Consider the following 22,230-nt stretch of genomic DNA (forward strand, 5'->3'; position numbering starts at 1 on the left):
CCAACTCACCATCAGCACCACCAGGTTCCGCATCTCCAAAATGTACTGCTCGAGGTTCAAAGTTTGCGTACCAGTATACATGTTCTCCCACAAAGTTATTTTTTTAGATCGCAAACTTTGCATGGGAAGTAGCGTATGCATCTTTCAGGATCTGTTTTGTGCTTCAGCAACCTTTGTAGATGAGGCCCCTGGTCTTGAATGTTCTTGCATGTGCAGTGGAATCCTGGCTTGACCCAGTTCGGCCCCAGGGCCACATGTCAGACCCCCTGTTCAGGACCATGGGTGCCAGAAACTAATCAATCAATCAAAGTTTCACTGTGAAATTCTCAGACTGGCTGACTGGGTTCTTTTTCTTGTTCTGCTTCAGGGTCCAACAGGTGCAATTGGTGACAGTGGAGTGCCAGGTCCTCAAGGACCGCCGGGACCACAGGGGCCCAGCGGACGCTCCATCATCGGACCGCTGGTATCACATGCACACACACACACACACACACAGATGGACTCTGGTTCTGGTTCTGACATGTGGTTCCCTGCAGGGCGGTCCTGGAGAACGAGGGCAGAAAGGAGAAGCTGGTCAACAAGGAGCTCAGGTGAGGAGGTCAACATCTCTATGGTGATGCAACAGGAAGTCATGAGGAACATTGAGAAATGTGATCGAGATGATGATGATGGGCCTCGGTCTCTGAGCTGCAATGATTTGTGTGTTCCAGGGAGTTCCTGGTCGAGCCGGGGCAATGGGGAGAGAAGGACCTGCAGGACAGAGAGTGAGTACTCTTCCTGTTACTCTCAGGATTACTTACTTGTACTCCAAGGATTACAGTTACTGGTACTATAAAGATTACAGTTAGTACTGCCACTATAGACAGCTGCTAAGGCCACTAACACGTCAACCTGATGCTGGGTAAACATCTTCACAAGACAGGTTACATCCCATGATAACATGACATCACATGATAACATGACATCACATGATAACATGACATCACATGGGTACATGACATCACATGGGTACATGACATCACATGGTTACATGACATCACATGGGTACATGACATCACATGGGTACATGACATCACATGGGTACATGACATCACATGGTTACATGACATCACATGGGTACATGACATCACATGGTTACTTGTGTTTCAATGTGTCTTGAGGTTTAAACATTTCCACATGTTGTGTTGGTACGTGATCCCACTGTGTTTTGTTTCCCTTCACAGGGACTCCCAGGTAAAGACGGCCCTGCAGGCAGGCCGGGGCCTCCAGGAACTATTGTGAGTATTTCATGTTAATCTTAAGGAACTCAGTCCTCACTAGCAGCAGCATTAGCACTAGCTTCTAAACACAGTAGCTGGTGTTACCATTAGCATGCTCTTTCTAAGCGCTGTCTGCATGTTGCTAGATTATCCAGCTTATAGAGCATCTTCCTCCAGTAACTAATGTAGCTTTAATGCTATCTCTAATTTATTGAACAGTAACAAAGGGATTTAATCTCTGTCTCATGAGTCTGATTCATATCTTCTGTCTTCAGGGGAACCCAGGCACTCCGGGAGCCCCCGGAAACTCTGGCTCTGCAGGCAAACAAGGAGAACTGGGCCCCCCCGTAAGTTTTCCACACACACAAACACATACCCAACAATTCCTAGAGTGTGTTTAATCCCCCCTCCCCCCCGGAGGTCTCGGAAGGGCCTATAGCTCTATCTGCCCCCTGGTGGTCCTGGAGGACCTGGACTGCACTTCCCCCTCGTGGTCCTCAGGTGGACTCCAGTGTCCCCTGGTGGTCCCGGAGGGACGGCAGCGCTGTCTGCCCCCTGGTGGTCTGAGAGGCCGTCATTAGGGAATCCAAGATGGCCAACAATATGTCTGCTTCCTTACGATCACCGCCATTTTGTTTTGCCATTTCGACCGAATCACCACCACTGTTGGTGGGAGGCAGTAGTCCATGGAATATGGCCGCTTCCTGCAAGTCGCCGCCATGGTTTGTTCCGAGGCACAATCACAGCTCCACAGTCGGTGGGAGGCAAGAGTACATGATCCGCAATGCAGCCGTGCTCCTCCAGAATTGAAACCTCGCCAGTGCGGTATAACAATGGCAGCGTACATGCTTGTTTGTGGGCCCCAACATATTTGTTTGCGGATGCCGCCATTATTGCTCACGGTTAGCGCCATACTACTCTCAAAATTTGAAACCTCGCCAGTGCGGTATCAAATAATGGCAGCTTACGGGCGCCGACATACTTGTTCGTGGACGCCACCATTTTTAAAAGGACATCTGACGTCAGTGGCTTAACATTGTGTAGTGATTTCTTACCTCATAAGGAACCATTTATGTTGTGGTTGGCTATCGATAATGATTATTAATTATCAAAGATAGTTATTAATAATGTTATTGAAATGTAATCTGATGTGTATCAGAACCTCGGAGCTCCACCTGTCTTAACAGGAAATGATAGTCAATTCAGTTCTATCAGTCTCATAAGATATACTAAACAGTTCATCAGGAATATGAATTAATAGTTAAATTAATTACAATTACCAGAATTAACAGGAAAGATTGAAGGATTTTGGAGTTCTTGACACAGAAGAGTCGACATTTCCTTCTCCTTTGTGCTCATTAATAAAACAACAAGTATGATTCCCAAAATTATATTTATTTACAATGAAAACAAATAAAACACAGATTCTAACTACCTATATACAGCTGGGTGTGTGTAGGTGCATGTGTGTGTGGCGATGGAAAGAGAGAGAGAAATACAGAGAGAGAGTTGGAGGGAGTGTGTGTGTGAGACGTGTGATGAACTACAAAACAAGATGGCGGATCACAAGAAACTACATTCAAATGGAGGTTATCAGAGAGCAGGAAGTCTGTCCTGGGTCTCCACCATGTGCTGGAGAACAATGGAACATGGAAGTTAGTCTTTAGCATCTGCTTCCTGTGTGTCTCTGCTAAAGGACCATTTCTAGAATGACTTGATGTGAATGTGACTTGCTTTGTCACACGCCAGGAGTCGTCAGATGGTGTTCAGTTACTGTGTGATGTTGTCTTTGATGTGATATGTGTAGGATTGTGAGTAAACAAGTTAGTAAAGCAAAGATTAGCATGCAGACCCTGTGTCTGTGGCAGAGCTAACATTGGTTTATAGGTTGATAACTGCTCCTAGTATCATTATCAATAGAACTCAATCACTGTAATGGAATCAACACATCATCAGGTTTAACTAATCTCAGGTAATGCCCAGTTGTTCCCACTTCCTTGAAGGAGTTCAGTTGTTGTCCTGGCTTGAGGGAAGCTGGTGTCTTCTCCTGTAGTTAGCACCTCCGGCTAACTGTGGTTGCTGGTTCTGCAGGCTGAGGAGAAGAAGATGAAGTTGATGTTTCAGGAGTCCTTCTTTGCAGCTCCTGGTTGTTCCTTTTGTCCAGACTGAGGAGCTGGTCGCTCAGGTCTGTGATGGTTTTCCTGCTGGTTGAGGAAAACACAAAGAAGTTCTGTGAGGCGTCGTTTCCCTGGTCCGTCCTGGAGGAACTGATTGGTTTTCCTTGGTTGATGGAAGAGCAGACTCAGGAAGGTCTGACCCTCGTGGTCGGGTCAGCAGAGGAGTTTAGGAGTGAAGGCCCCTGGTTGCAGGCCTCTGGTGTTAGCTGTATGCTAACACTGGGTGAGCTGCCTCCAGCAACCCACCTACTCGGAGAAGACTCGCTGCAAGACTCAGCAAGACTTCTTTTGCAGGCTTTTTGTTGAAAGTTTGTGGATTCGAAGGTGTCGAATCCTGAGAGCTTCAATAAATTGGTGACTGGCTGAGTGCATGAGGGAAGTGTCTTTTGAGCAGAAATCGGGGGAGGATCTGCTGTGGCAAAAGGTCCCCCCTCACTGGGTGTGATGGTCAACCACATTCCTGTGTCCGAATTCATATGTCATGACTGTGTTTCATGACAAATGAAAATTGTCTTTCCCGAGAAATGAACAAACTTTCTGTGGTCTTGTGAGATCCCAACAATTGTGTCACGGTTTCATGGATCATGTTCAGTTCGAGGAAGCGCCAGTACACTGGAGGGTACATCCTCGTAGATATTATCGGAATAAAGCTCAGAGAGTATTTATAAGGTCCAGAGCCAAGTGGATTGCAAGGAGAGAACTCCCACTCATCATATTCCATATTAAATTTATAAAAACACAGCCGAGAAAAAAAAATCACTCGTGATGAATGCTTTGAACAAAAAGTATAATGAAGGAGGTTTTGAGTTTCTTTATCAACCTCTATGCATCTTCTTAAGAAAATGCTGAATCACTTTTCAGTTAGATAAATGATCTGATTCTCATAAATGAAGAAAACTTTACAAATGTGGAAGAGGATGGAACCAAGTTTTTAACAATTCAATATATCATCTCAGCCGGGAGGTTGAGAGCACAGACTACAGAAGAGAGAGGCAAATGTTAGTGACATGGAGTAGTGACGAATAAGAAAGCAACGAAGCTCAGTTCAGGTCCTCCAGCAGGCTTAGTCTATGGCAGCTTTACTGCAAAATGGTCCAGGGTGTCCTGAAGCAGCTTTCACTGTAGACTTTATTAAATAGAGAAGTCTTCATCCTAACCTTAAAAATAGAGACTGTTTCAGCCCCCCCGAACTGAAACTGGGATCTGGTTCCACATAAGAGGAACCTGAAAGCTCCGCCTCCATTCTACTTTTAGAAAACCTAGGAACCTCCAGTAAGCCAGCACTCTGACAACCAAGTGTTCTTCTGGGGAGATACGGGACTAACAGTTCTTTAAGATATGATGGAGCCTGGTTGTTAAGAGCTTTATAGGTTAGAATAAGGATTTTAAATTCTATTCTACATTTAACAGGGAGCCAATGAAGAGGGGTTAGTATTGAGTGATTGAGTGATGTGATCTCTGAGGCTGGTCCTTGTCAGGACTCTTGCATTTTGAATCAACTGAAGACTTTTTAAGCAGTTATTTGGACACCCTGAAAATAGGGTGTTACAATAATACTCTTGAAGTAAATGCATGGATTAGTTTTAGAGATTTTAGAGACATTATGCAAATGTAAAGGTAAAGATTCCAATAGATAAGATGGTAATCAGTGGCAGCAGTGCAGCTACACTCTACTATCAGGTGAAAACAGGAAGTTATAAGATTACTACACCATCACCAGGTGAAAACTGGAAGTAATCAGATTACTACACCATCACCAGATGCATTCAGACTCTTGTTCATTATGTCCGGTGGGTTAGCCTGTGAGAGAGTTAGAACTTTCTCCCACTGGCTATGAGGACCTGGGCCTCCAGCCTTGTGTGACCTGAGCCCATCAGGATGTTGATGATGATCTGAAAAACACTGACAAGGTACATGTAGATGGTTTCAAAAGACACTAAATATCGACCACTCTACTTCTATGATGTCCTCCATTCCATTGATTGTCTAACTTCTGGAACATCAAAAACATAACTGATGAGTCTCTCTTCTTGGTTCCTGTGACCTCCTCCATCTCTTCCAGTAGCTCCAACATCTGCTGCAATACAGAGGAATAAAAGTAAACAAATCAAGCTTATGTTACGTAAAAACTCTCAAACTTGATTGAAGAGATGTTTTATTACCTGCTGGTCACTGAAACATCTTCATGATGACGTGCTGCTGGAGGGCAGGTGATGCAGACGACATCTTCCAGAGGTTCATTGTGTCTGAACGACCCTCCAGTCCATGAGGTCATCATGAAGCTCTGAAGACAAAGAGACAAGAGAGAAGAGAGAACATATATTAGCACAAGAGAATAGAATCACTAACAGCACAGTTTGTTTCACTCACCTTGAGCTACTCTGTGGAAAACACTGAGGATCCTCCTCCTCCTGCAACAGCCTCAATGATCCTGCAGAGAAAAATACGTTGTGAAAACCAATGAAAAGACGCAGCAGAAAAGTTACACTTAATGTCAAAACTGTCTGGGAATTATTGTTTCTGTGATTTAAACAATATTAATCACCAACTGTAGACAAGATGCAGAATCAGTTGATATTTTACTTTGACAATGTGATCATCAAACTACTGTTGTTGATTAAACCCTTTATGAAAGTAGTGACCTCATATAAAGACACAACTTCAACACAGTGCAGAATAAATATATCAGCCAAGTGGTTCAGTCATTTCTGCCACATTACACACATCTATTGAATAATTGTACAAACTATTGCTCTCATTGGTGGTCTTACCTCCACAGCTGGATGACTCCTCCAGATGTTTGTGGGATTTTAAGGCACAACCAACATGCAGCAGCCTTTGCAAACTTTGCACTGCATCCATTCCAGCATTTCTGTGTCTGGATAAAAAAAATCCTGCAAACAAGAGAGAGAAAACATTATTTTTGTTTAACTTCATTTAAAATAGAAGATTGCCTCTGAATAAAGAACAAGTCAATCATCATCATTTATATTTGTTATAACTTTCTGTTCACTTTACTGTGTTGATTTCAATGCAGTGTTTACATTATTTAACTTTTTATACTCCTTTTAAATTATTATATTCATAACCTGTATATATGCTACGTCAATTATTTCTATTTTTAGTGTGTGAAATTCTTTTTTAAATGAAGATGTGAAGAGAAATGCAATTTCAGTTCTCTATATGTGTGGCACAGACATAAACATTTGACTTTATTGACAAACATCTAAATGATTCATTGCATTATGTTATACATTTGATTTAAAATTTCTTTAATAAGTTTCACTTATTAAAGAACTCACACACATCCCCGGCCCCTCTCCCATATAAACCCCCCGGGGGTCATGTGCGGGTTTTCCGCAAATCACTTCTTTCTTACATCATATCCGGCGAGTGGGTCCCGCTACGTCACTTCCCAAGTGTTCATGTCGTCTACGTACCTCCTGCATGTTCAGTCGGAACGTAACTTTGGGTCGCTTCTGTGAATGTCACTTCCGGTGCATCATTTCCGGTCACGCTTCCGCCTTGCACCATTTCAAGATGGCGGCGACCTGGAAACAATCATGGCGGCACCCGCAACACCACCATCTTGGATTTCCCCACTGGCATCTATTGGGTGGTCCTGGTAGAGACGGCAGTGCCCCCTGGTGGTCCCAGGAGGGATGACAGCTGCCGAACCGGACTGATGGGTTTCTCGTTGTGTTTCAGGGTCTACCTGGAGGTAAAGGAGAGAGAGGAGAACGGGTGAGTCACTTCATGTGAAGCAAAAGCTTCAGACATGACGGGATTTTAAACGGGAACGGAGATGATTGTGATGAGCGACAGGCACCGACAGTGATAATGCTAATGCTAATGCTAATAAGTAGCAGGACAGCTGCTCCGCTCCTCCAGGTCAAGTAGTGAGTAACAGTAACTGTGTGTGTGTGTGTGTGTGTGTGTGTGTGTGTTCAGGGAGATCTACAGTCCACGGCGTCGGTCCAGGCCATCGCCCGTCAGGTGTGTGAGCAGCTGATCCAGAGTGAGTGAATCAAACCAGACGGTGTGCCTTGTCTGTTCCAACTTCATGCTCTCTTCTATATCGAAACATGTTCCTCTTCCAAGTGAACTTGTCAGACTTCACATTTCACTGATTTACTTCTGTGTGAATGAAACTCCATGTGCAGACAGACTATTGCTGTGAGTTTGATGGTTCTGGTCATTCTGGTTTCAGGCCACATGGCGCGCTACAACTCCCTCCTGAATCACGTGCCCGGCCCCCCCGTGTCCATCCGCACGGTGCCAGGTCCCCCCGGGGAGCCGGGCCGCCCAGGCAGCCAGGGCCCACAGGGAGAGCAGGGTCCACCGGGTCGACCTGGCTTCCCCGGACAGAATGGACAGAATGGACAGCCGGGAGACAGAGGTGGAAGAATTCACTCCTTCACGCCGACTGCACCAGCAGCTGGACTGCAGTTTAATTCCCACATCTATGAAAGAGTGAATGTGTGTCGACATGCTCTCCTATGAGAAACATCCATCTGATGATGACTGGATGATGATGAAGGGATGGTGATGAAGATGACTAAATGATGAAGGGATGAAGATGACTGGATGATGATGAAGGGATGAAGATGACTGGATGACGATGCAGTGATGTTGATGAATGGATGTTGTGACTGATGATGATGACTGGATGACAATGAAGGGATGAAGATGAATGGATGATGTTGAAGGGATGAAGATAACTGGATGGTGTTGAAGGGGATGAAGATGACTGGATGATGATGAAGGGATGAAGATGACTGGATGATGATGAATGGATGATGAGGAAGGGATGAAGATGACTGGATGATGATGAAGGGATGGAGATGACTGGATGATGATGAATGGATGATGAGGAAGGGATGAAGATGACTGGATGATGATGAAGGGATGAAGATGACTGGATGATGATGAATGGATGATGAGGAAGGGATGAAGATGACTGGATGATGATGAATGGATGATGAGGAAGGGATGAAGATGACTGGATGATGATGAAGGGATGACTGGATGATGATGAATGGATGATGAGGAAGGGATGAAGATGACTGGATGATGAAGGGGATCCAGTCATCTTCATCCCTTCATCGTCATACAGTCATCATCATACCGTCACCTTACACTGAGAGAACATGGAGAACACGCAGCCTGGAATCGAACCGTGAAGAGCTTTCCACTTCTCCACAATGCATCTCCTGCAGACGTCAGTCTGAACAGTTGGAGCGCTGTTGTTGTCGGCTGCTACATTCAGTTTCATCACTTTATCAAGACTTCAGAAGCTTCAACTGAAACCTAAAGTCTCAAGTCTCTGAAATGTTTTCGGATGTCCTGTTATTTTACCGCCAGTCAGCAGTCTTGTGATTCCACTTCACCAGGAGCAGTGAGTCGTGTGTGATCTTCAGCTTTGTTGTCTTCCAGGTCAACTAGGAGAGAAGGGGGAGAAGGGATCTCAGGGAGTCGGGGTCCAAGGCCCTCGAGGACCTACAGGACCCCCTGGTGAGTCCAACACACCGGAATCACTGAGAAATACCCCGAGGACCCCTCCGGACCGCGTCGTCATGAAACGTTCAGCTCGTCACAGCCCCTCACAACTCATTCAGCTCATTAAAACCCGTCACAACTCATTCAGTTTGTTACAACCTGTCACACCTCGTTCAGCTCGTTACAACCCATCACATTTGTTTTATCTCAGCCAACTTGTTTAGTCAGAATCAGAATCAGATTTATTTGTCATTGTACAGGTACAGGTACAGGTACAGGTACAGGTACAGGTACAGGTACAACGAAATTGCATAGAAGTTTTGGGGAAAGAAGGACAACATGAGGTGAGGAGAGGAGGGAAAAAAGGCAGATTAAAGACTATGCTATGAGGAGCACAGTCTGTAATTGGGGAAAAAAAACCCACCTCAGGCACGTTTAGCATCAACACAGACAGGTTACAACATGTTTCTCGAGACAGCACTTGGGATATGTGAAGGGGAGTTTTGCAGCCCGCCTCTAGGAGAGGGTGTTTCGCGCGCAGCCCTTTCTGGGCGCGCAGCCGCCCTCTTCCAGCGGCCTCTGCTGGGGATTTGGGTGAGGTGCACAGTGAAGACGTTGAAAGTTGCTGGTAAAATTCCAGTGGGCAGAAATGTGGGGGGCAGAGGCTTAATTCCACACACACATCCAGGAGAGTTGAAGACAAAACACAGCCTTAGCAGCTGTGTGGCTGGGAGCCAAATGTTGATTATCTTTGTTTTCATTCAGGCGCGTCAGCTTTATCTTTCGACCTTGAGTGTCTCTGGTCTCCAATGCTGCTCCAATTGTGGCAAGAATTTTAGCTTCCCAACCGAGTTCGAATATCCTCCAAGATCGATCCAATTTCACGTAAACGTTCAAGAATCGTGACCTGCACGCTCTTGAGTTCGTTTATCATCTGAGTCTGAGCATTCAAAGCTCGGCACAGTCCCTCAGTGATGATAGGCAGCCTTCCCAATGCAGCTGCCCTCGTCTTCTCAACTTTGCGATAGATCAGAAAGCCTCCAGCCCCAATCAGCAGCATACCTACTATCATGAATCCCAATATGTAGAGGTCCTCCACATCCTCCATGGAAAGAATGGCCAAACACAGTTGCCCCCAGCAACCCCAGGAATCCAGCATGTATCCGGCTGCAAACATCCCATCAGGACATGCAGGCTCTCCTTTGCCCGACCGTCGTGTCGTAAAAATTTGGTCGATCGCATTGAGAGACCAGTTGATCAGTTCCATGGTTCCGGTTAAATTGGGATGCGGGTCTGAAGAGATTCTCTTGATAGATCAGACACAGGACAGTACAGGACGGGAGCAGCAAGAGGGAGAGGAGAGAAGAGAAAAGCATCCGCCTTCGCTGAGAGCCGCAAGAAGAAGCCAATAAGATTCAGCAAACTGGAGAGTCGTCCACCTGACCAATAGAGTATATAGTTGTAAACATGTGACTGCGTCAGACCTGCAGGTCATTGTATCTTGTGTTCAACCACGTTTAAAAGTACTGTTTTATTCAGCAATGTTGCTGTTAACAATTCCACTTTGTTACAGTTTGATAAAATTGTACAAATGCTTTTATGTTGAGTTCAAACCAGTAACACAATATCAGAGAGCGATTCGCTGGCAAATCTGACAATTAAAGTCATTCTAACGATCAATAAAAAAAAAAATACATATATATATAATTAATTAATTTAAAAAAACGTCACAAATCATGACTCTTCACAACTCGTCACAACCTGTCACAATTCGTTTTAACTTGTTCATCTTGTCACAACTCGTTCAGCTCGTTAAAACCCGTCACAACTTATTCAGCCCACAACCAGTCACAATTCGTTTTTACTTGTTCATCCAGTCACAACTCGTTCAGCTCATCACAACCCGTCACAACTTGTTCAGTTCATTAAAACCTGTCACCCTGGAGGTCAAAGTTGAGTCAAGCAGCTTTAAGAAGGAAATTTGTCTAAAACCACAGAGAACAAACTGACCTCCTCTGAAGGTTCTGGAGAGTTGATATTGAATCTCAGCAGACTCTTCCTCTTCCTCATGGTGTTTATGTCTCCTCTTTTTCCTCCTCTTCCTCCTGCAGGTGCTCCAGGACAGGGCAGACCAGGCAGTCAGGGTACTTCAGGTCGTCCAGGTAACCCTGGATCTCCTGGTCGGCCAGGAGTACCGGGCCCGGTGGGCCCGGCAGGACCTCCAGGTTACTGCGACCAGAACTCCTGTGTGGGCTACAACGTTGGAGGTACGTGAGGTCCGTGAAGAATGGCAGGATACTTCCTGATCAGACAAGTACAGTGTGATCTGTTTGTGCGTAAATCCTGGTTCTTTAGCTCTATTTACCAACTACTGAAACACATCAAGTGTTTGATGCTAACGATGCTAATCCTGCTAATGCTACTAACAATGCGAATTATGCTAACAGTGCTAATTATGCTCATGCTGCTAATGGGTTTATTTAAAGCTTACTGAAGGAAAAGCTAAAGGAGACAACAGCATGGAAGTCTCTCGGTCAACATCCACAGTTCTGCTTCATTCATGCTTTAGACATCTTCTGCTGGGTTAGACGTCACAGGGGGTCAAGGGTCAGAGAGTGTCAGAGGTCACAGAGGGTCAGGGGTCACAGAGTCTCAGATGTCACAGAGGGTCAGGGGTCACAGAGTGTCAGGGGTCATAGAGTGTCAGGGGTCACAGAGGGTCAGGGGTCACAGAGTCTCAGATGTCACAGAGGGTCAGGGGTCACAGAGTGTCAGGGGTCACAGAGTGTCAGGGGTCATAGAGTGTCAGGGATCATAGAGGGTCAGGGGTCATAGAGGGTCAGGGGTCATAGAGTGTCAGGGGTCATAGAGTGTCAGGGGTCATAGAGGGTCAGGGGTCACAGAGGGTCAGGAGTCTCAGATGTCACAGAGGGTCAGGGGTCATAGAGTGTCAGGGGTCATAGAGGGTCAGGGGTCACAGAGTGTCAGGGGTCATAGAGGGTCAGGGGTCACAGAGGGTCAGGAGTCTCAGATGTCACAGAGGGTCAGGGGTCACAGAGTGTCAGGGGTCTCAGATGTCACAGAGGGTCAGGGGTCACAGAGTGTCAGGGGTCATAGAGGGTCAGGGGTCACAGAGGGTCAGGAGTCTCAGATGTCACAGAGGGTCAGGGGTCATAGAGTGTCAGGGGCCATAGAGGGTCAGGGGTCACAGAGGGTCAGGAGTCTCAGATGTCACAGAGGGTCAGGGGTCACAGGGGGTCGGGGGAATCTCTGGATGACATGTGAGTACGAGCTGCTCTGAAGGAAACAATCCAACTTGAAACAACAAACTTTCAGAAGAGGGAAGAGCGGGATCAGGTCAGTGAATAAATGGATGAATCAGTGAAACAGTCAAAATTGAAACACTAAAACTCCACAAATAATAAACTACACAAAAATAGGGATTGTCAGTGGGGTTGTTGGAGATTGTTGGGATTGTCCAGTGGTGCAGTGCAGCCTGCAGAGGGCGCTGTGTGTGTGTGTGTGAGCAGCATGCCTTGCTCTCATCTTTGTGGTTTTTTACTGTTCAGAACATCTGAACAGCTCTAATATCTGTGGAGATTTAATCTGAACCTTTTTTTTAGAACTTCATTTTCTATTATGAACAAAAGAAAAAAAATTTCTTATTCAATGAGCATGAATCTGCTTTTTCATTATTTTGTTTGAACTGTTTTTGCATTTTGGAGACAAAATGTCAGATTTGTAATCAGATAGTCGACAATTGGTAAAACGGACATTTCTTGTTGTCTCTGCATGTCTTCCTTTTCTGCATTATATCTTCATTCTCTTCCTTAATGCAGACTGTCGTAACCCAGTAAAACTCAACAAAGAGGCTTTTCATCTTTTTCTTAAAGTGAAAACATCTCACCATCTAAGTTTTAATCTTCACAGTAGCTCTTGAAAACACTGACTTCGGATTCTGACGCCTGCTGGTAAACCCTTCATGAACCTTGTTCTGACTAGCCGCTTTCAGTGTTGTGTGGTGTAACCGTGGTAACCCTGACATGTAACCCTTGGCAACTCTCCCTTACTGTGTGCTTGTGTCTCTTGCTCCGACGTGGCATGCTAACTCGATCATGATCGACTGACAGCTTTGCTTGTGCGGTGGCAGGCAGCGCTGGTCTAAGTTTTGGCTGTGACCGCCATCGTGCTAGTTGGCTAGTCTTGTTCCTGATTGGTCAGAGGCGATGGTGTCACTGATGACCACCGTGTCCCCGCAGTCCAACTGCCACCCAACGTGTTCCAGAACTATGGTGAGGCGGAAGAGGAGGACCCGTACCGCTTCTACCAGCCCAACTACCCAGCGCCGCGTCCCGTTTCCCCTGACGACCCGGCTCTGGATGATGAGCTCAGGTCCGCCAGCCTCCACCGCAGCTCCCGGAGCGCTACCGCCGGGGGTGAAGGGCAGGATGCCTCCAACCGGAGGCTAGAGGGAGAAGCCAAAACTCACTGAGAGCCAAATGGAGGACGGAGATTCACCCAATCGATGAATTAATTGATTGATCCCTGGTTCCAATAACCCGGACTCATCAACAGTGCCTGATGTAGAGGATTTCTTTGCTTTGGGGGGGGGGGGTGATCATCACTCAGTGCTAACCGAACCACCACACAGCCCCAAAAACAAAAATCCTTATTTGCAGAATCTTTTTTTTTTTTTTTACAGAAGCACATGTTGGTTTCTCCAGATTTAATGTTGATATTCTGTGAAGAAACATTGATGTTTTCATGTTCAGCTGGACAAGTTGGAGGTTCAATCTTCAGTGTGATGGTTTTAGAGACGTCTGCTTTGTAATATGATTCAAAATATGTGAACACCAGCAGATCTCCTTCATCAGGCCAGAAGGCAAGTCTGGAGTCATCTCTGCCTCAATATCTCCTCAATGGACATACAACTGATCAACCAGCTGAACAATCTCCATCAAATACATTTTGTTATATGAAATTAAAATTAAAGCACATTAGTACAAAATGATGTGCAGCTATGACTACTTGAAACACATGCTAAAGCTTAGTTACATTCCTAATTATCAGTTGAGTTTTTTGAAGCAGAACGTTATTTATGGTTGCAGCAACATACGAGGAGTCCAGCAGAGCTAAACTGCTAACGCTGATCTCTCCAGGCGTCCCAAAACGCCCCGTGGTGGTTTTGTTAATGCTAACATCACAAAGTGGAGGAAGCTTTTTTTTCTTATTTTCCCTTTGAAGTCATCTGATCTCTGCAGTTTCAGCTTGCTCACCATTATTTATGTAAAGTGTAGCATGTTTATGTTCTTTATTTAGCACATTGTGATGTATCACTTTTTATAACCTTACATAGACATATTTTACCTTTTTTTTTTAATGTGCAGCTATTGTTGCAGTTTTAGCTGCTGATAATGCTGGTTTAGAATAATTATGGACCATAAAAAGGGGAACTTAAGAGTTTACAGTATAAAAGACACTTTATTTCCTTTCCAGTGCATCTGTTATTTAAAGGTCCACAGGCGGTATTACAGGACACATCTTTTGGCTGGCTAGTTTTGTAACTGAAGTATTTGGGAAGAAACTAGCTGATTAAGGCCTTTACAGTAAGTTAGTAACTCGGTTATTAGTTCCAGTAAATAAGTAACTGAATTACTGTTGTTGACCTCATTATTGTTGTGGAAACAGGTTTGTTAGCTTCAGCGTTAGCATTATCTAAAGCACTCTTAGTTACATTAAACTCTTGGTGACTGAACTAACTCAGTCCTCTGAACTGCACCATAAAAGACAAGTCGCATTAGCTTGCATCCTGTTTGCTTTGGTGCATTACCAGTGGTGGCTGTCGTGCTGTCTCATGCTTAGGTGTTTGTTAGCATTAGGATGAGCGAAAGCTGGAGACAAGCTTCACATGCTAAGGCTAACTGTGCTCTGTAAGCTAATTTGGTAATCTGCATTGGTCATGAGCTTGTTTGCTTCGAAAGCGTCTCAGTTTAGTGCCTTGTTAATCAGAATTAACTCTGATAGCAACATGGAGCAACTGCCACTGAGCATTAGCATTAGTCTGTGCGTATGGTTGGGAAAGTTACTTGAAAACTGTAATCCGTTACAATTACAAGTTACTTGTCAAAAAATGTAATCAGTAACTTACTCTAAGTACTAAAATAAAAAAGTAAAGTACCAGAGTACTTTTAGTTACTTTTGGATTACTTCACCAGCAAACATAAAAAATAAAGACAAGAAAGAATAGAATGTGTGGTCTGCTCAGTGTATTGACACATCTTAAACACAAATTGCACTTGACAAGTTTTGAACTATCAAAACTCAGTAACAATCAGGTGTCGAACACTGAGTCAAAGCCATAATACAAATAAAGCATTTAATTTCTATTCAAGAAAATGTGCCCGTCTTTTCCAAAACACACACTCTCTCTTTCTTCCCCCCTCTCTCTCCCTCTCTCTCTCTCTCTCTGTATATATATATCGTTGTTTTTTTTTTTTAATTGACTGAATGTGAATCATGAATCACTGATTGATTGGTTCACTCAGTGAACAACCCGCTACTCAGTCAACGAGCAGACTAAGAAGAAGAAAAAAAAAAGGTTATGGCAAGTGTCGCCCCAATTGATCCCTAAAAAAAGCTGCATTTCCAGTTTATTCCATCTGATTTTCTAATGTAATCCCACACAGTAATCCCAGGTTTTATCCAATATACCTGTAATGAGATTATGCATTTGTTTATGTAAAAATGTTTTGTATCCTAATTACGTAACATGTAATTCGTTACTACCCAGCCCAGTCTGTGCACAGTCACTGTGATTAGCATTAGCAACCTTAATAGAGCTGGTGGATGTTGCTCAGGCTAATGCTCCAGTTATTTTTAGCATCAATGTGGCAAAAGATTCACTTAATGCTTATGCCAAAGCCAACTATACTATACTTTATACTAACATAGCTTACACTAGCAGCTAATATTAGCATTAGCCTGACTTTTAAATAAAGGTCAGCTTTACTTTCTGATTTTTTTGAAAGGTTTTTGAGTAAAAATGTTGTATTTTGCAGCATTTGCATTTTGTTTTTTTCCTCTTGTATTGTTGACTCTGGCATCTTGTTTCTGATGCTCCTAATGCTCAATGCTCCTTAAGCCCGATGTTCTTAAAGCTCGATGCATATAATGCTCCTTTCCAATGCTCGATGCACCTAGTTCTTGTTTCCATTGCTCCAAACGTCTTACCGATGCTCTTAACGCTCAATGCTCCTACATCTTGTTCTCAGTGCTCCTCACACTCGATGCTTGTAACACTCGATGCTCCTACAGCTCATTCCCGATGTGACTAATGCTCTTCCCTATGCTTCTCATGCTTGTTCCTGATGCTCTTAATGCTCATTGCTCCTAATGTTCAAACTTCATGCTCTTAACACTTAATGCTCTTAACACTTGATGATCCCAACACTCGATGCGCCTAATGCTCAAACTTGAGGCTCTTAACGCTCAATGCTCCTAACACTGGTTGCTCCTAATGCTCAAACTTGATGCTATTAACACTCAGTGCTGCTAAAGTTTGAAGCTCATAAGACTTGATGCGCCGAATGCTCGTCCTGAGGCTCCTAACGCTTTTCTTGATGCTCCTGAAGCTCGATGCTCCTAATGCTCAATGCTCCTACAGCTCAATGCTCCCAAGGCTTAATGCTGCTAACACTCATTCTCCTGATGCTTGTCTTGGAGTTGATCTTGTGTCGAGGTGTCGGATGTTTGGAAACTTTTAACTGTGTAACATCAGCGTGAGTCAATTCATGTGTTGTTGGATTAAGATTAACTGCTAGATAATCCCAGAGGACACGCTTACTGTGCAGCCTGAATGAGGAGAGCAGCTCCATCTTTGAACAAATCCAGGAAATAATTTATTTTTTACTTGGAACTCTTTTTCTCAAAATAAACTGAAGTCGGATGACCTGGATGGCTCTGTGTCTTCCTGTCACCACATGACGTTCCTCCCTCTCTGTGTGAAGTTTTAACGCTTTTCAGAGGAAATTGAGTATTGATGTACCAACGCTTTTTAAAGGACAAATACGGCGAGTAACCGCCTACTGCTTGCTGATACTTGAACATTAACATGATGAAACGTCATTATTTAGATCACAGAACTTCTGGTCCTGTTCTGGTCTCTGTTCTAATATATTTTCTTTTCTCTGTTCTTGTCTCTGTTCTGGTATATGTTCTAATCTCCGTTCTAGTCTGTGTTCGAGTCTCTGTTCTGGTTCTGTTCTGGTCTCTGTTGGGATCTCACAAGACCACAGAAAGTTTATTCATTTCTAGGGAAAGACAATTTTCATTTGTCATGATACAGTCATGACATGACTTCTGACCCAGGAATGTGTTCCTGATGAACTGTTTAGTATATCTTATGAGACTGATAGAACTGAATTGACTATCATTTCCTGTTACGACAAGTGGTGCTCCGAGGTTCTGATACAAATCAGATTAAATTTCAATAACATAATTAATAACTATCTTTGATAATTATTCATCATTATCGATAGCCAACCACAACATAAATAGTGATCCATATGAGGTAAGAAATCCCTACATCTCTTGTCTGGTGCTGTTCTGTTCCGGTTCTCGTCTCTGTTCTAATCTCTGTTCTGGTCTCTGTTCCAGGCCTGTTCTGGTCCTGTTTGGTCTCTGTTCTGGTCCTGTTCTGGCTTTGTTCTGGTCCTGTTCTAGTCCTGTTGTGGTCCTGTTCTGGTCTCTGTTATAGTCCTGTTCTGATCTCTGTTCTATTCAATTTCAATACAATTCAACTTCATTTATATAGCACTAAATACAACACAGTCATTCCTAGGTGCTTTTAACAGAGAAGAGAGAAAAACCCGGTAGGAGGCCTCGGGGCAGACCCAGGACACGCCGGAGGGACTATGTCTCTCTATGGCCTGGGAACGCCTTGGGGTGCCACCAGAAGATCTAGAGGAAGTGTCTGGGGTGAGGGAAGTCTGGGCAACTCTGCTCAGACTGCTGCCTCCGCGACCCGGCCCCGGATAAGCGGTAGAAAATGGATGGATGGATGGAAGAGAAAAAGCCTTCGGATCCACATAAGCAAGCAGGTTTATTTGCGACTGTGGAAAGGAAAAACTCCCTCAAACAGGAAGAAACTTTTGCAGAAACCAGACTCAGAGGTGGCGGAATTCTGCTGACCGGTTGGGGTGAAAGGATAGAGGACTGGAGAGGACAGAGTGGTCAGAGAGACAGATCGGGTGGGGAGATACAAACCTTGATTCGGGTAATCGGCAAGAAAGAGACCCTGGTCCGGGTAAAGAGAGGTAGAGAGAGAAAGAGGGAGGCAGAGAGAGAAGCAGAGCGAGAGACAGAGAGATGCGGGGAGGGGGTGTTTTGAAGGAGCCCTAACTGTAAACTTCAGTAAATAGAAAAGTTTTGAGTCTTGCCTAGAGCTTTATAGGTTAGAAGAAGGATTTTCAATTCTATTCTTGATTTAACAGGGAGCCAATGAAGCGAGGTTAGTATTGGAGTGACGTGATCTCTTATGCTGGTCCTTCTCAGGGCTCTCGCTGCAGCATTTTGCTAACCTTGGTCAAGGGTGTGTTTTTTAAGAAGAGATGTAACAACAGCAACCTTAAAGGCTTGTTGGTACATAAGCTGTTATTAGAGATAAGTTGATCTGATCTCAGATTGATGTACAAATCACAGGGAAAATATCTTTAAACAGTTTAGTGGGTATTGGGTCTAGTAAGCAAGTTGTTGGTTTAGATCAGGGGTCGGCAACCTTTAATGCTCAAACAGCCATTTGGTCCCGTTTTCCACTGAACCCAGAGAGCCACACACATTTTATTTTGACAGTCCCACAGGAAGACCATGCCAGGAGGACACTACACACAAAACCTTCTTCACTGCTGGTTGACAACTTACAACTAATAAACTTAACTACATGAACTAAGCAACAAAAACACAACACAACACAATTATTAGCAACACTACAAACCTAACATAACCCTCAATAATTACATTTAAAACACAACAAACAAAAACTCCCATAATGCATTGCAGCTCTCAGCTCCTTTATTGCTACACATTATTAAAATTGAAGATAAATGTGGAGATCTGGGATTTCTAGAACCATGAGTGTGAGTGGTGTGGCTTTCAATGTCGTGTGGTTGTTGTGTAATTCACTAGAATTTGCCGTCACTCTCAACAAGTCTGCAATGAACCTCCTGCAACTGTCGGCGCTCCACAGCGCAGCAGTTTTCCTGTGAAAGGTACAGGAAGCTCCCAGCTTCAGACACCAGTTGAGCCGCTGTCATGACCTGCAGCCGCTATTCTACGTTCTTCATGCCATTATTGTTGCGTAATGACGTTACATCGCTGCGTCGTTCACGACCCGCCTACATTTTACCACTCTTTGTAGCGGGACTGTGCTCTGGGTGGCTTTGCCTCCTTACGTCCCGCTCTGGGATGAACTGCAGTGGGACCGAGGCTCCAGGAGCCGCAGTGGAGGGACCAAAGAGCCGCATGCGGCTCCGGAGCCGCAGGTTGCCGACCCCTGGTATATGACAATCTCAATCATAGCAATTTAAGTAAAAATCTTAACTCTCACAAATCTATCCCTCCATGTCCTACCAAATTGGTCACCTGTCCCTTGATTTATCTACCGTATTTTCCGGACTATAAGCCGCGAGTTTTTTCCAACGCTTTGAACTCTGCAACTTATACAATCATGCGGCTAATTTATGGATTTTAACAGGTAAACAGGCTTCATGCTGCCAGATTCTACTTCCACATGCTGATTTTAGCACCTCTGCTTCTCCAGTACTTGCCTTAAAAGTGATGTTTCTGCTCTTTGAGAGCTCGTCTCGTGCTGCTTCCCATGGTCCGGAGCTCCAGCATCTGACTGCCATGAATGTTGCTTTGAGGTGCATTGTGTAAAGTCAAACTGTTGCATCCATGGCTGAGAAATCTTCCTCCTCAGAATCACAATCAGCAAATAACCAATGAAATACTTCATCAATAGAGCTAAAACATTTGGTGATTATTTATCTGTCTCTCTGTGTCTCTTTGTGTCTCTCTGTCTGCGGGCTTCGCAGCAGGCACAGGAGGTGCACAACACTGCACTGTCTGCAGGAATTTCCAGCACTATGAAAGACAAATTTGTGGGAATTTATGAAAATATGAGCAATCCCCATGTTTCTGCAGTGAAATTCCTGCCCTGTTACAACGTGGACACCTGCGGCTTGTAGTCAAGTGCGGCTTATACATGTATTTTTTTTCTTTTAGAATTTTGCGGGTGCGGCTTATGTTCTGTCAGGGAATGCAGGTGGAGTGTGGAAGGACCTAAACGCAGACTCAAGAAGTTCCATAAAAACCAGGTTTATTGCAACAAAAATCCAGGAAACCCAGGAACGACGCGACAAGAGGCAAGACATGTTGACGAGATGAACCAACAAAGACAACTGAGGGAGAGGGTTTCAATATACAAGTAAGGGAAGCACACAGAAGGAGAAAGCCATTGGTTAATTGGAAACACGAGGTGAGACACACAGAGGTAGACACCTGATATATTCAGGCGCGCTCGAGAGTGCGGAAAATACGGTATTTGTTTATTTGACATATTTTTGTTAATTTCTTGTAAGGGGATCCATCCTGAACCTGCCAGTCAGGTGGTGGTGTGAAAGCCCAAAACTGTGGGGAAAAGAAGGCAACGTGAGGTGAAACAAACAGAGGCAGACATAGAGACCTGACAGTACCCCCCCTTTAAGGGCGGAAACCTGACGGCCCAAAAATGTGGGTGAGTCGGTGGAGGGGGACTTGGTAGGCACAGTGGCCATGGGGAACTCGGAAGGCTCTGGGAGCCAGGGGGGAAAGTCGGAAGGTCCGGCGACCACAGGATAACTGACAGGGGGAGGGACATGGGAAACTGAGGAACCAAGCCAGACAGGAACAGGTCACTGGAATCGGATCATGGGAGAAAAGGCCAAATGGGATCAGGTCACTGGAAACGGGTTATGGGAGAATAGGCCGGGCTGGGAACAGGTCACTGGGGAAGCCGGCGGCCGGGCTGGAAACTGGCCGCAGGCGAATACAGGCCTGGCTGGAAACCCACCACAGGCCGGACAGGAGAAAGTCATGGGGATCTTTGAGGTACTGGTAGATGGTGGATCTGGTGAGTCCCCTGGGTCCATGATGGTCGGCCCGTTCTATCAGCGAATGCAGGGGGAGTGTGTATGAACCCAAACGCAGACTCAAGAAGTTCCATAAAAACCAGGTTTATTGCAACAAAAATCCAGGAAACATGGACAAAAATGCCAGGAACCCAGGAACGACGCGACAAGAGGCAAGACATGTTGACGAGACGAACCAACAAAGACAACTGAGGAAGAGGGTTTCAATATACAAGTAAGGGAAGCACACAGGTGGAACACAAAGAAGGGAGCACACAGAAGGAGAAAGCCATTGGTTAATTGGAAACACGAGGTGAGACACACAGAGGCAGACACCTGATGTGTTCAGGCGCGCTCCAGAGTGCGGAAAATACGGTAATTGTTTATTTGACATATTTTTTTTGTTTATTTCTTGTAAGGGGATCCATCCTGAACCTGCCAGTGAGGTGGTGGTGTGAAAGCCCAAAACTGTGGGGAAAACATGTGTGCAGTCCACGCTGTACAGAGCTAACACGGGCATAATTTATTGGTTGGTAATGTTTTTATGCTTGTAATGTTTCCTTTGTCATAACGTACCATGATTATGTCACTCATGTATTTGTAGGACACTCCCTTATCCCGACATCTTGGCATCAGGAGAGAAACAACGCCAGCTGGAGTCCCAACCACTCATAGCTCTTGTTTTAGATGGCCTCTCAACTTTGGAGTTGGTCCCATCCAAATGTGGGCCTGTGCCACGGGGATCAGCGATCTCCTTCCAGTGTCCACCTGACAAGTCCTGGTATCATGCTGCAACACCTGGCTCCAGACTTCCCTGCCTTCCGTTGATGCTGCACAGTCTTTCCAACATGTGTTTTGTGCCCACAGTCAGTCAGGTTCTGTGTCTTCAGTGTCTGCAAGTGTCACTGGAAATGTCTTATGAAATAGAGACTGGAACTAGACCAGGGAGCCGTCCAGATGTCCTGCATGGGTACAGCGCCGACAACCAAGACTTACTGCTAGCACGTTTCAGTGATGCTTGCAGAGGAAGTGCAGAGGTCTGCTGCCACAGTACTGCCAGCTGGGATGATCAGTGGGTCCACTGAAAACAAACTGCTGAAACTGCTTAAATCTCAAGTAGTGTAACTCGTT

General features: G+C 44.9%; 1 protein-coding gene across 1 annotated transcript in view; it reads left to right on the forward strand.

Annotated features, from left to right (window-relative positions):
• col14a1b (collagen, type XIV, alpha 1b) overlaps positions 1-16,878 on the forward strand; it is a 106,696-nt gene extending 89,818 nt beyond the window's left edge. Inside the window, exons 38-48 of the mRNA XM_080515985.1 lie at positions 368-463; positions 537-590; positions 711-764; positions 1,224-1,277; positions 1,535-1,606; positions 7,145-7,180; positions 7,388-7,454; positions 7,647-7,835; positions 8,873-8,950; positions 11,047-11,202; positions 13,195-16,878. Coding sequence (XP_080372111.1) covers positions 368-463; positions 537-590; positions 711-764; positions 1,224-1,277; positions 1,535-1,606; positions 7,145-7,180; positions 7,388-7,454; positions 7,647-7,835; positions 8,873-8,950; positions 11,047-11,202; positions 13,195-13,427 — 1,089 coding nt within the window. The 3' untranslated portion in view covers positions 13,428-16,878. The remainder of the gene's footprint in view (positions 1-367; positions 464-536; positions 591-710; positions 765-1,223; positions 1,278-1,534; positions 1,607-7,144; positions 7,181-7,387; positions 7,455-7,646; positions 7,836-8,872; positions 8,951-11,046; positions 11,203-13,194) is intronic.
• The last annotated feature ends 5,352 nt before the right edge of the window (positions 16,879-22,230 follow it).

Source organism: Blennius ocellaris, assembly GCF_963422515.1.
Source record: "Blennius ocellaris genome assembly, chromosome: 20".
NCBI lineage: Eukaryota > Metazoa > Chordata > Actinopteri > Blenniiformes > Blenniidae > Blennius > Blennius ocellaris.